The 13,028-nt window shown below is 36.3% G+C and overlaps 1 protein-coding gene across 7 annotated transcripts in view; it reads right to left on the bottom strand.

Annotated features, from left to right (window-relative positions):
* Nucleotides 1–343: 343 nt before the first annotated feature.
* Snx25 (sorting nexin 25) overlaps nucleotides 344–13,028 on the bottom strand; it is a 109,942-nt gene continuing 97,257 nt past the window's right edge. For 2 of the 7 annotated variants that reach the window (XM_047549494.1, XM_047549496.1), the window contains 7 exons: nucleotides 12,744–12,857; nucleotides 10,909–11,073; nucleotides 8,979–9,096; nucleotides 5,658–5,724; nucleotides 2,358–2,539; nucleotides 1,432–1,532; nucleotides 344–954 (listed from right to left, as the gene is read on the bottom strand). In XM_047549494.1, the coding sequence (XP_047405450.1) occupies nucleotides 874–954; nucleotides 1,432–1,532; nucleotides 2,358–2,539; nucleotides 5,658–5,724; nucleotides 8,979–9,096; nucleotides 10,909–11,073; nucleotides 12,744–12,857 (828 nt within the window). In that variant the 3' untranslated portion in view covers nucleotides 344–873. The other 5 variants (XM_047549497.1, XM_047549498.1, XR_007108322.1 and 2 more) reach the window with 5 other exon arrangements.

Genomic DNA, 13,028 nt, shown 5'->3' with positions numbered 1-13,028 from the left:
TAGTTTAAAGATTAGGGAGAAGGTATTTTATTATCACTGCCTAATAGATGATGAAACCCAAGAAAATTGATTGATTTGTCCACAAAATGTGTACTCTGAATCTCTCCTAAAGCCCCCTGTAGTTCATAAGACTTGATTATCAGGAACTTCACTCCTATGTCTGCCTATCTCCTCTAAGGTTCAGCTCACATCTGACCTCTCTAATGCTTCATTTCAAACACTAATTTGGTTCTTTTTATGCATTATAAGTCATAGGTGTCATATTAATTCTGTGTCTAGAAAAAAAAAAGCACTCAATAAATACGTGAAATGCCCCACCTGTTTCAATCTCTTTCTGAGAACATTAAACATAAAGCACTGTGATTTTTTATATTTTATTGCTTCAAATGCTTCAAACTATGGGAAATCTTTGGTAAAAATAAAGACAATAAAGTTTTCACAATAACTTTACACAAAGCATTGCACAACAATGTTCTTCAGTACACGTGAAATAACATAGGAATGTTCAGAATCCTCAGTGAGGAAATTAACTGTACAATATTCATAGTTCATTGTAAAACAAAACTGTTTCATAAATATTTAAAATATTTCCTAGGGTCTCATCACATATTAACATTTGTATTTCAATCAATATTGTTGAACTTTTGAAAGTATTTTTATTACTTAAAAATTAATAAACAGGTTTTTTAAAATTTCTGTTGTCTACCACAGCATCAAGACCCCTCCCCCAATTCTGCTTATTTCACATAAAACTACAGGGAGGTAACTAAAATAAAAATCAATATGGTTCTCAGTCAAGCCCTCTGTGGAAAAGAGGAAAATGTTTCATGTCTATTATTACAGACATTTCTCTGGTGGTTTATTTGTGCAGTCTCAAACTTGACCAGCTTTAAGTTGATCTAAATGAGTTCTCAGCTCAGGACACAGTTCAATTAGCAGCAGCTCCATCAGCACCTGTACCGAGAAAAAGAGGGAAAAAGTAGAAAGTTGAGTTTTCCCTTGAAGGATTTCCTCAAAATAAATGTCTAATTCTGAGGTTATTCTCAGTAAACAAATGACCCTCAAACAAAAGGAATATTAATTATATAAACTTGATTTATTTCATGACCTATTGACCATATCAAGTCATCAACAATATTTAATTGGTAATAGTGACAGGGCAACAGTTTGATTTGCTGAAGTTAAGAAAACCAAGTAGGCAGAAATGTTGCATCAGAAGTCGGGAGAGAGCTAACTCAGGCTGAGAATGCTGCCTGCCTTGGAGGTACTTTTATTCTCTTTCACCCAATGAACAGGCAGAAACAAACATGGGTTCAGAGTTAGAAGGAAGAAGAAATAGAACGTAATGGATTCAAATCTACCCCAATATGTGAACAGAAATATTAAATCTAACAAAGGCTTAATTTCTCTGGCAGGCTTTAATTTACTCACATATAACAGATGCTTATTGGCTCTTGTTTCTTGCAGTGCCTTGAATATTTTTATTATACCATGGCGGGCATTTTGTTGTCCAACAAGGCTCTGAAGCGTATCTGAAAAATTAGGTTTTGTTTTTCATTTTTCGCAGTGCTGGGGATCAAACCCAGGGCTTTGTGTGTGCAGGTATACCATTGAGCTACAGCCCCCACCCTGAAAAACTAAGTTTTTATTCTGTGTTGATATTGATAAAGTACAGAGTGAATATTCAGTGAAAGACATATCACATCATATATACATAGTAAATAAAGGCATTAGGAACATGAATGGACAGTTCTCTCAAATATTTGAAAAGAAAAATTTATTTAGAATTTTCAACATATGGCATTTATAAAAAACTACAATTTTAATACACTGCCACTACTAGTTAAACAATTAAAATCAATATATTTTTAACATTCCTAAAATTTATAGTATACTTTAGTCAGACCTCTAAAGCACAAAATTTACTATTTGCTCTAGAACATTTCTCTAGTTAAAAAATTCTCAGTATGAATTCTTAACAAGTGACAAGAAATGGCTTTAAAGAGTACAATTATTTTTTAAAGATTCTAAATAATGTTTCCTGAGAGATATAAATGAAGAATGAAGAAATTTTTTTTCTTTTGGTACCAGGGACTGAATTCAGGGGAACTCAACCACTGAGCCACATCCCTAGTCCTATTCTGTATTTTCTTTAGACACAGGGTCTCACTGAATTGCTTAGTGCCTGACTTTTGCTGAAGATGGCTTTGAACCTGAGATCCTCCTATCTCAGCCTCCTGAGGGGAGCTGCCGGGATTACAGGTGTGCACCACCATGCCCAGCAAATGACAAACATCTTAATAGGGCTCATATTCCCTTTTTATCTCTATCCTCTCGGGCTATTTCCCAGGCCTCACCTGGAATGTTTTCAAGTAGCTTTTGCTGTGCTCTCTGTTTTGTTTCCTGACTTTGAGCTTTGCTTCTGATTGTGGTTGGTGGTGCCAATTTCCCATTTGGCCAAAACGCATCCCGGAAAACATTGATGTAATAAACCAACATTTGCTCACTGAAAATCCAGTTCACTGTGTCCCGGATTTGTCTTTTAAGAGAAAAAAGAATGTCTGCATGAAGTTTTTAAAAATTTTATACTCTATTCTCAAAAGGCATTCATCAATGGGTAGGTCAAGATACAGTCTGATCTAAATGTTTGATGACCAAACTAGGAATTATATCTTTAAATTCTGGCCATGAATGTTATTTTCTATTTGCTAATAATAGATGACCACTCATTCCTAGAATTAACATTTTAGTTGGCATCAACTTTCCCATTTGTCTGTGTTGAGAGATTTGCTTATTTGAAGCTTGTGACTGTGCATAACACTTAATACACCAATTTCTCCATGAAGTACTATAAACTGAAAACATAAGTCCCCTTTTAAGAGCGTTAAAAGCGGACTGGAAAACCTCCTTGTGCCCCCAAAGTCCTAGAGGAAAACAAGTTTGTTCACTAGATGTTTCTAAGGGTTGTTATGGCAGATAACACTGGGCAGGATACTACAACCCAGAGAAAGCATCTCACAACGTGCTCAGCGCAAGGGAAAAAAGATTCTCCCTTTCAAAGATATAATACCATCTAGCAAACTGCAAATTTCCATGGGAATGAAAATTTGACTTGCACAGTTATGCATAGATGGTTTTTATCTGGTTACACCATTCTTCCACACAGCCCTATTTCAGTAGTTAGTCAAATTTTAACCAGTTACAGGTTTTCCGCTGTTAGAGGCAAGTAAACAAAGTTCAGAGAGTCCAGGAATAGTGAGGTTGGGAGGAGAAAGCCTCTGTTGAGAAGGGGAAAAGAATTATTTTAGATTGTTAGTGCCTGAAAGACCTGAATTGTCAAACTTGATTCAAGAGCAATAATAAATCAAAAAGCTCTTTAAGAATCTGACTTCCCAACCAGATTTTTAAAAGGATAACGTGAGGGTTTCAAAAATGCTATCGAAATACATGTTTCAAACGTAGTAGTTCTTTCCACATGGTGGTCATTCACTACTGAATGAAGGTCTAGACTACTGTGAGTCACACTGCAATGTTAATTCTGTTTGAAACTGCACATCTTCTAAGACACTTACATTGCTTAGAACTGTGCAATTCGAATTTAGACCAAGGAAAATAATTGTGTTAATTAATTTGGTGGAACTCCTGCCTTCAGAAAAAATCTGCTGACTTGCCTGCTTACTTTCCTAAGAAAAATCTCTATCATGCCAGCACTGTGTTTTCTTTCTGTAATTTTCCTTTGGGATAATCACTGGCACTCCGTGAAGAAATGAAGTAAAAACTTTTCAATTTACAACTTAAAATTAAGTGACTCTTACTAAAGAGCAACACCTCTCTACTTTTTGTCAATTTAGTTCTGATTTTTCTATTAGCCTAAACCTGGAGGAAGCTTCTGAAGCAATTCCATTGTATGAGACTGTGGTTGCTACAAGCCAAGAGGCCTACCCTACATTGCTGCATGATTTTATTAGGTATTATCATCTGCTAAAGGCAAAAATAGCAAAATGAAAAGTGCTCATAAGTCTCCACCTGGTAAAAGACCACTGAAATAAACAGCCTGAAAATTTTTTACAAGTCTGTCCCCCATCTGCTTGAAAATAATTGCCAAATGTATTCGCCACTCACAAACTACAGCTGCTCATTTTATAATTAAGAGCCAATACCATAAAAAGGAACAAGGAAGAGTACAGATGATTTGCTGAAACTTACTAGAAAAATAAATCGGCAAGTCTCAAGTACTGAGAAATATCATGTCATTCTGGAAATTTCTTTATTTAAAGCTTGTCAATACCAGAGTTTGCTTTAGACTGAAACATAAGTTAAAGAGGCCATTTTTCTGATTAAAACCAAAGTCTATGACACTAAGTCACCTAAACAAGGCCTGAAGGGCAACTTAAACTATTTTTTTTTTTACTCTTAGAGATAAAAGTAAACTTTAGTTTACAACCACAAGAAAAATATATTCTATTTGTAAATCTGTATAGAAGAGCAACAAATTTTCTGTTTCCTATAAAAATTTATAACTGTATGATAATGCTACCATATTAACCTTATATAAATATTTAGCAATAAATTAATATTTTACATGGGAAAAACTGACAATTTCATATTAAAATGTATCTTACCATACAAAAAAAGTAACTTTTTATTCACATGTCTCTTCTGCAGGAAGTCATAATGCTTATCTCCTAAAGAGTTTTGATTATGAAATTACTATTTAAGTTAAATAATAGAAGTTCCAAATTTCAGGCACAGAGACTCATGAGACATAGCTGCATGAGCAGGCACAGGCCAGGAGGCCAAGTTGGGTTTGCTGACCTGCCTGGTAATCTCAGACAATTCACATGATTTCTTAGGTTCTGTTTCCTCACTAATAAAATGAGGAGTTAGACTAATCTCTAAGACCCTTTCAGAACTGAATCTATTAAGTAATTTCAATTTGACATTTAGTCACTGCATGATTCTGCAGTTATGAAAAATTCCAATAATTTCCTAGAAACTAATATTATTTGACAGTGAGTTCTTATTAACAGACCAAGAGTTTTCATAAAAAACAGGAAAATATGTTGATTTCTTTTTATAAAGAACATCAGAAAAATGTATACATATATATATATATAAGCATCTATACATACATATGTAATATTTTATGTATGTGGATAATGTAATTTAGTTTAGAATTTACATATGGCTTAGAGTAGTGCTATATGATAGACCCACATACCCCCACTATGGATAATCAGATGTTAACAAGAAGAGTTGACATGTTAATGCTACCTTAACTCTAAAAAAGTTAATATATGGTTTTATTTCCCTCCAAGAAAATATTTGCCATATGATGACCATCCTACTTTCATCATAGCTTAACATCTAAACCTTAGTCTAAGTCCTACTATATGATACTGACTAGTCATCCTGATCAAAAAGTAGCTGTAGCTGTCAGTCAGAATGCTGGTACTAGCTAACTCAAGCTTTTAGCATCAAATTCACCACGCTTTCTGCAGGTGAAATTCAGAAATCTGCTTCCCTATCAAATCTTAGAATCATATCAGAAACAAAAAGAGAAAGATACTTTTAGTTAAATCGTTGGGTACTATACCATAAGGTAAATGGACTATTCAGTAGGACGTAGATTCAAATATTAATTTTGTACCACTCACTTGTTGATGGTTCTTCCAAAAGTGACCTGAACGAGAGCAATTAATGTTCTTCTCACCCATTTAAACACTAAAATATAAATCAAAGGAAAACTCATCATAGGATATCACAATTAAGACATTTTCATAGCTGTACAAAGCATAAAATCTTACCACTTAATTCAACTGTAGTCCTGAAAGCTATGCTTTCTGCAGAATTTGGATCTAGCTTACCAAACTTCTGCTCAAGAAAACTCTAAGTTTTTATTTTTTACTAAGTAACTGATAAGAAACCTAAGAGTTTTTGCAGCTCTCGATGGCTACAGAAGAGCTAGTTGAGCAAGGACAAACAGTACTTCACTTCCTGTATCCATGGATACTGGCAACAATGCCTGTTTCCTATTAGCAGACAGTGTGATTTTTATTACAGATTTCTGTCTAGTTAGCTGAACAAAATTTGCCAACACATGGCTCTGAATGAGGAACATCTGTAGTCAAATGTTGACAAATATTGTGAAATATTAATGAAGTGACAATTCTAACTGCTCCCATTTGAATAGTAGTTTGTATAATGTGTACTTTTATATATTTTATGTGTTTGGGGGAAGAATGATGAACTGCAAAGAGTGAGGATCCTGAATGGAATGTGGATTCTGCAATCTCCTGTGCTGTCTCTGAGAGCAGCTGAGCACATATCCTGTTCTCTGAACCTTCTGAACCACATTTTTTTCATCTAAAGAAGGAAAGAATTAATGTTCTCTGAGGTTTTTTTTTTCTTCTTGATATGTGAAGGGTCTAAACTTTTCTTATTCACACAGATATTTTATAAGTAAAGAAAAAAGCTAAGAGAATACACCCACAAATGGGAATATAAACTAAAATTTTCATTTGTATTTTCACCTCCAGCCACTGTGATGTTTGGCTACTGACACCTGAGGAAATGAGAAATTCAGACCTGGCTATAATGAAGCTAAGAGTGCAGGCCTCCTGCACCTAGCAAGAAAAACTAAAGGAGCAAATTCACAAATGTCTGCACAAGGGCAGCCACACAAGTAAAGATAAACACAGACCTGCCTCTAGACTAAAACATTCTAAAGTCCTTTCTAATTTTTTTTGAATGGATCTAAATGTCCATTAAAGTAGTATTAATCCTCCAGGAAAAAAATCAAGTCTCTGAGTCAGAACCAGGTCTCAGAAATGCCTTAAGCTTCTTGATGGAATTTGCTGGAATGCTACCAAGTATGTAGACTCGTTCAAGTTAGGGTGGCATTCAGGCTGGGATGAGCATGTCTGTCGGTGATGATGACTTCAGGCTGCCTTTCTAGGGTAGGAAAGAGGTAGCTCTTCCCAGAGGGTGTGAGCACAGTGCAGCTTTGGGAGGCATGCCTGACTGCACAGTGGCTATAGAAAGGGCTGCATTACTGGCTCCATTTTGTATCCTGAACATGAGCAGGAACCAAAACTGGTTTTGCTAAATATTCCCTCTCGTCACTGATATTCTCTTTGTCTACTATTATTTCTTATCCTTCTCCAGTCCCCATCCCACCCCCATAACAAAATGGCCTAATGTCTCCTTTCAAGGTTTTGTTTGTTCAAAGCAACAGAGGCAGCTGCAGCAGCACAAGGATTTTGCTGATGGCAAATATATCACATCTCATTATAAAGGATGTTCTATTTATTCCCCTCTGAAATGTCACTAGCAAAACCAAATGTACTTCTGAGCATGCATCTGATGAAGGGTGTGCAGAATACAAAGAGCATTTTGAGCTCTACTATGGCAGTGACTGGCTCTGATATACCTACCCTGTCTCTTAATCTCTTTGCTCCTATCAAAAAGAACACACCAACACCAACAATATCTAGTATAGTGTGTCCTCATTACCCCGATAGGAAACTGGGAAGATTCGTGACTTCATGGGCCAGATTTCACTGAGGGAGAGTTAGATGTTGAGTTGAATACTATTTTTTTTCCATACTGAATTAAGTTAAACATCAGTGTACATCTCTTTTTTTATTGGTACATTATAAAAAACATCAATATAATCTTAAAAGTATCTAAAAAATGGAAAGGCTATAGACACTTTATCTGAAAGATTTTTAATACCCAAATGATATTCTATTACATGGATATTTCTCAACTATTTTAACCATCCTCTTCTTCTAAAGTTTATCTTAGTTCTAATTTTTGTGAATGAAATTATGCTTAAAATGAACCTCTTTACATATAAATCTCTGCCTGCAATGTAGAATCAAATTTCATCTATTGCTCAATGTGAATTACATTTTTGGATCCCTGTTAGTGTAAATTCACTGAAGGCAGAATCTCTACATTTTTGTTTCTCTATATGTACTCAAGGGAGAGTGATTAAAATTAAATATCTTCTTAGCTTTGGCTTAGGAGAAAAAAAAGTTCAACAATCAAAGATAATTCTGGCACTTAAAATTTCTTGCCTCTTTACTCATCAGCACATGCATCTGGGCATTTTTACTAATCACCTACTATGGATCAGACATTGTAGATGCTGAGGATTAAAAGACATGACGTATTCAAACTTATAATAGCACTTTTTCATATGCTAAAAATGTTTGAGTAATATGTTCAGGAATGTATGTAGGACCAACTTTGCCTCAAAGGAAAAGATGCTAATCTGAGTGGACAGAGCCATTGTTTCTTCTAAGTATATCTCCTTCAGAATCATTAGGGTGGGGTTTCTCAGGCTTAGCATGTCACCGTGGGCAGGCTAACTCTGTCAGGGGTGCTGTCCTGTGCACTCCAGGATATTCAGAAACATCCCTGGCTTGTATACACCAGATGCCAGCAGTACTCCCCACCCTAAGTTGTGACAACCAAAAATGTCTCCAGATATCACCAAATGTCTCCCCTTCCTACACTGAGAATTATTGCTCTAGAGGAAGAAAGGAGGCAAAAATAGGACTGAGGCCTTCCTGCATCCCTGGCAATAATGGTATACTAGCATCAAAACTGCATCTTTAGCCAAGATTATTATTCTGCTGTGCAAAATAATTTTTATATGACTTTCATAATATGGCAATAAAGCTATGCTGAATCACACAGAAAGAAATCCAAAGCACTCTTTCTGTATTTAGGAGAATACGGTATAGGGTAAATCAAAACCCCAAGCTCCATGAGTACCACAGATGCTACCTGTTTTAAGGCTGTATCATCAATACCTAGCATAGTACTTGGTTGGCCCTTAAAAGCACTTGTTGAGTAAACTAATATGTGAATATAAATACATGTCTAATGCATTTCAGGAATAAGGAGACATTAAATGAGTCCTACTTCACCAGTAAATGATACTAAATAATAACAAAGAGGCTTACTTCCTCGAAGTTCAAAAATCTCCCCAATTAACATGAAACATGGTTCAGCCAAGGCGTCTTTCCTCCCATCCACATCATCACCATAATCTGATAGGTCACTGTCCTCCTCTGTCTCCTCCTAGGGGTACAGCAAAGCCACAGGAAGCAGGTCACTTATCCAAGAAAATTGCAGAGTTGTTGTTCTTCTTCAAGTATAAATTCCAAACTATTTGCTCATACTTTAGCTTCACAAAATCCTTCAACTTTTATGCAGAAATTTATCATTTTGAATGTGGAGGACAAAAATCTGTCTAATCTCAGGAAAAAGCAAGATTCCAAAGCCTAATTCAAAGTTTAGAATAAGCTAATTTAAGAAACATTAGATGGTATTAAGAATCAGTGAATTTGCAGACAATAGTTTTCTAAAAATAAAACCGTTTCTGAGTTTTAAAAGTAAAGTCTAGCAAATCATTTTACATTCACTGCTTTTTAAAAATATGTGCATTTTAAAGTAATTCAGTTATTTTTAAAGCTCTGCTTCAAGCTTTTATTCTGTACTTCAGCTATTCTCATTTTTTAATCTGCAAGTCAGCAAGTTTCAGTTCAAAATTTCTTATATGTCAGGCACCAGGCTAGTGAAAATGAATGCAATGTGGATCCAGACTTTTCTTGGCTAACAGCAATCTGGGGAGACTGACATGTACACAAACAGCTATTTTCACAAGATAGGATGAAGTACTAATATAGACATTCAAACACCAGGCAGTGCAAGGACAGCTGAGGAAGTCATTCTCATGTCTGCACAGAAGAAAAAGCCCAAGTCATGGAACCAAGCAGCAGACTATGACAGGACTCTGGACCACATCAGGTGAGCAGAGGAAAAGACTGAGGAGAATTCCTGGAGGAAGGAGTTCCCTAAAAACAGTTTCACAGAATTCCAGCAACATCAAATGCTTCAAAGAGGTAGAGGAAGGTAAGCAGTAGAGGAAGCCACTGACACCTTCAAATAGAAGCTTCAGAGTGCTTGAGCCCTGTGTAAATTCCAAGAGTTTCAGGCATAAAAGAGAGAGAAACTAGCCAAGTCTAGACAGACATGAAGGAAAGAGATGGGAGAGTAGCTGGGGAGGGAGGCAGGTCCACACACCTGAACAGAGGTGAGGCTACGCTCTACAGGACACATAGGGGTCTCCTGGCTCACAAGGTGCCTGTGCTCATTTTCATGGCCAGTTCCTTTGTGCAAACTTATTAAGTCAATCGTGATGAAGAGGCATGGCATTTGCCAATGAACCAAGAAGAAGTCAAATCTCAGAGATGGTTTTTTGTAATTTGCTAGAGAGTCAAACAAGCGTCTCAGTGACCTGCATATGAGTCAAGAGCCTGAGATCCAGAACACGAGATTGAAAATGTTTACAGTCTCTATTCATTCCATTACTCAAACACATTGCTGACAGGTTTATCTGGCTTCAAAATATTCCACAGCTCTCTTGTTTCCTGAGGATAAAGTTTAAACTCCCTAGCCTGGCATGAACATTGTCTTACCTTCCATTAGAGCATCACAGAAACCCTTTAGTCTACCCAATAACCTACTGACTCTCCCTCAAACACATCCTTCCCTCTGATCCTTCAATCCAACTCCTCCATAATAACAGCCCTCACTCTGCTATCCTACTCCCAGGGATTGTCTCCTACAGAACTTCTCATCCATAGTTCACTTACTCACCTTGTTAATAATCATTTTATCTCTGTATCTGAACTTTTCCAGGTGATTTATAGGGAAAGACAAGCAGATGAGACCCAAAATATAACAGAGATAATAACTGAAGATGGATGCATTTGCTCTTTCCCTTCCTTGGTAATAAGCATTTGATAAGATTATGTTACTTCAAATAGCCTTCAAAAAGATATCGACTTAAACATGCTACAAAAGTGGTACAGCCTTTGGATCACTCACCTCCTGATGGGAGAAGAAGTCACGAGGAAGTTTTTCCAAAAATGAGGATAATGAAAAAGAGTTTTTTTTCCCCTGCACATCAATAACCTTGAGGTAGTCAGGAGAAGGGCTCAAAAAGGCATAAAGTGCTTCACTCTGACACAGTCTTTCATCTGAAAGTAGTTTCTGCAGAAGAAAGAGGATTAATCACTACTAGATAAGAAATGATTGTGCTCCTGGGAGCTTTACAAGTAAGGCAAACACGTATACTGTGGAAGACTGGCAGTGACGCGTGCGGTTGCAACTCAGGCATAGGAGAGGAGATTAAAAGTGAGGGGCACTTACGTTAAACTTGTGTCATGGATTTACTTTCATCATAATTCAGAACTTAACCACTTCCCTTCTTCCCAAAATAAACTACATATAAGATCAGTTCTCAATGATCTTAATGGCAAATAATCCTCTCCAGGGTGAATGCTCTAATCACTGCCTGTGGGAAATACTGTGCAGAGGATGGAATTCACTCTACTTTGTACCACTCTGTGCAACAAAAAACTCCTACTTTGCAAACAACTCACAGATCTTGGGCCACTGCCTTTGAAAGATGACATTCATTATCTGTGCTTGGGTAACTTAAATGTTTGCAAATTATACATGGATAACACTACACACCCTTTCATGGCTATGTTCAGACTTTGTACATCTACTGAAAAAGGAACTTCTGAGTTCCATGGTGGCCCTGCCTGCCAGGCAACAGTTTCATTTCAATGTGATCCACCACCTTTGAAACAGTGCTTGTTTACATAATTACATAAAAGTTTTTATTGGACCTTAAGCTGGAAATTTCCTGGAGTTCTGAATGTACTTATCTGGCCTAGGGGAGAGGAGGCAGAACATAAATTGAGTATGTTTATGTACAACATAACAGTAAGATCATCAATGTGATGACAAAAATGTGTCTATTATTATAAAGTATAGCATTTAAGAGTGAATAAACCAATGGAAACTATTGCCATTTATGATGGTCACCCCTAGGTGAAATGGAACACTGTGGAGCCAAATATACTCCTGATAACAGAAACTGGGCCAGTGGCAGAGGTTAAGTGTTAGTTCAGGAGGTTCATGTATCTGTTCAGATGGCAAATGACCTGAACATGATTCTACAACCCCACCTAGAATAAGAACCTGTGAAAGGGCTCAATATTAGGAAACTGGAGCCAAGGGAACAACACCTCCCCACCAAAAAATAAATAAATAATTAAAATTACAATGAACCACCAGCTAAGTAAAAGACAGGAAATAAGTGTTAATGAGGATATGAAGCAATGAGGACCCTTACACACTACTAGTGATGGAAAAACTGCTACACCCACGTTGAAAACTGAAAAATTACAACTCTTAGGTATTACTCAATGTACATTCTCCAAACAACATGCACCAGAAGTTTACCAAAGCTACTTTGTAAAAGCCTCAAATGCCAACAGGATAGAATGTAGTGTGTTCGCACAAAAGAAAAACCTATGCAGTAATGAAAATAAATGATCTACAACTAAAATAACACTTGAATGAATCTCATGAATATAATGTTGAATGAAAAAGACAAAGGAAAGCGCACTGTGTATATTTTCACTTATATCAAGTTCAAAAGCAATGAAAACTATGTTGCTTAAAGTCAGGACAGTAGTAAGTTAACTTTGGTGAGGGTAAATGATGCAAAAAAGCTAGCAGCTCCTGAAAACAAGTTCAGCCTGGCTGGTGAGAACAAAAAGCAAACTAGCAAGCTCTTAGGACAATAATTTACTTAACTCCAAATAGCTCAGTTTCCCTTTCATATCCAAAACTTTTCACTTGCTTACCTGTAAAAACTTATTTAATTGATTCTTTGACTTTTCCATAAACTTGTGATCTATAGATTTGAAAGGCAGCTTGCTAAGAGAAGGCAACTGGACTTTTTTTAAAGAAGGGACACACTGTGGGAGGAAAATTAAATGTTAGTGTTTTGAAATTACATGTTAACCTTTTAAAAGATTTAGAGTTATAATTAGAACAAAACAAATATCTACCTCCTAGACTTGTTCTTCTGAGATTTAAGACCTTGAAAATTATCCATTTTAACTGGACTTAAAGTATATGGATGAATA

The sequence above is a fragment of the Sciurus carolinensis genome, chromosome 4 (assembly GCF_902686445.1).
Source record: "Sciurus carolinensis chromosome 4, mSciCar1.2, whole genome shotgun sequence".
Taxonomy (NCBI): domain Eukaryota; kingdom Metazoa; phylum Chordata; class Mammalia; order Rodentia; family Sciuridae; genus Sciurus; species Sciurus carolinensis.
The sequence above is the reverse complement of the archived record's forward strand: the minus strand, read 5'-3'. Positions and strand labels throughout refer to the sequence as shown.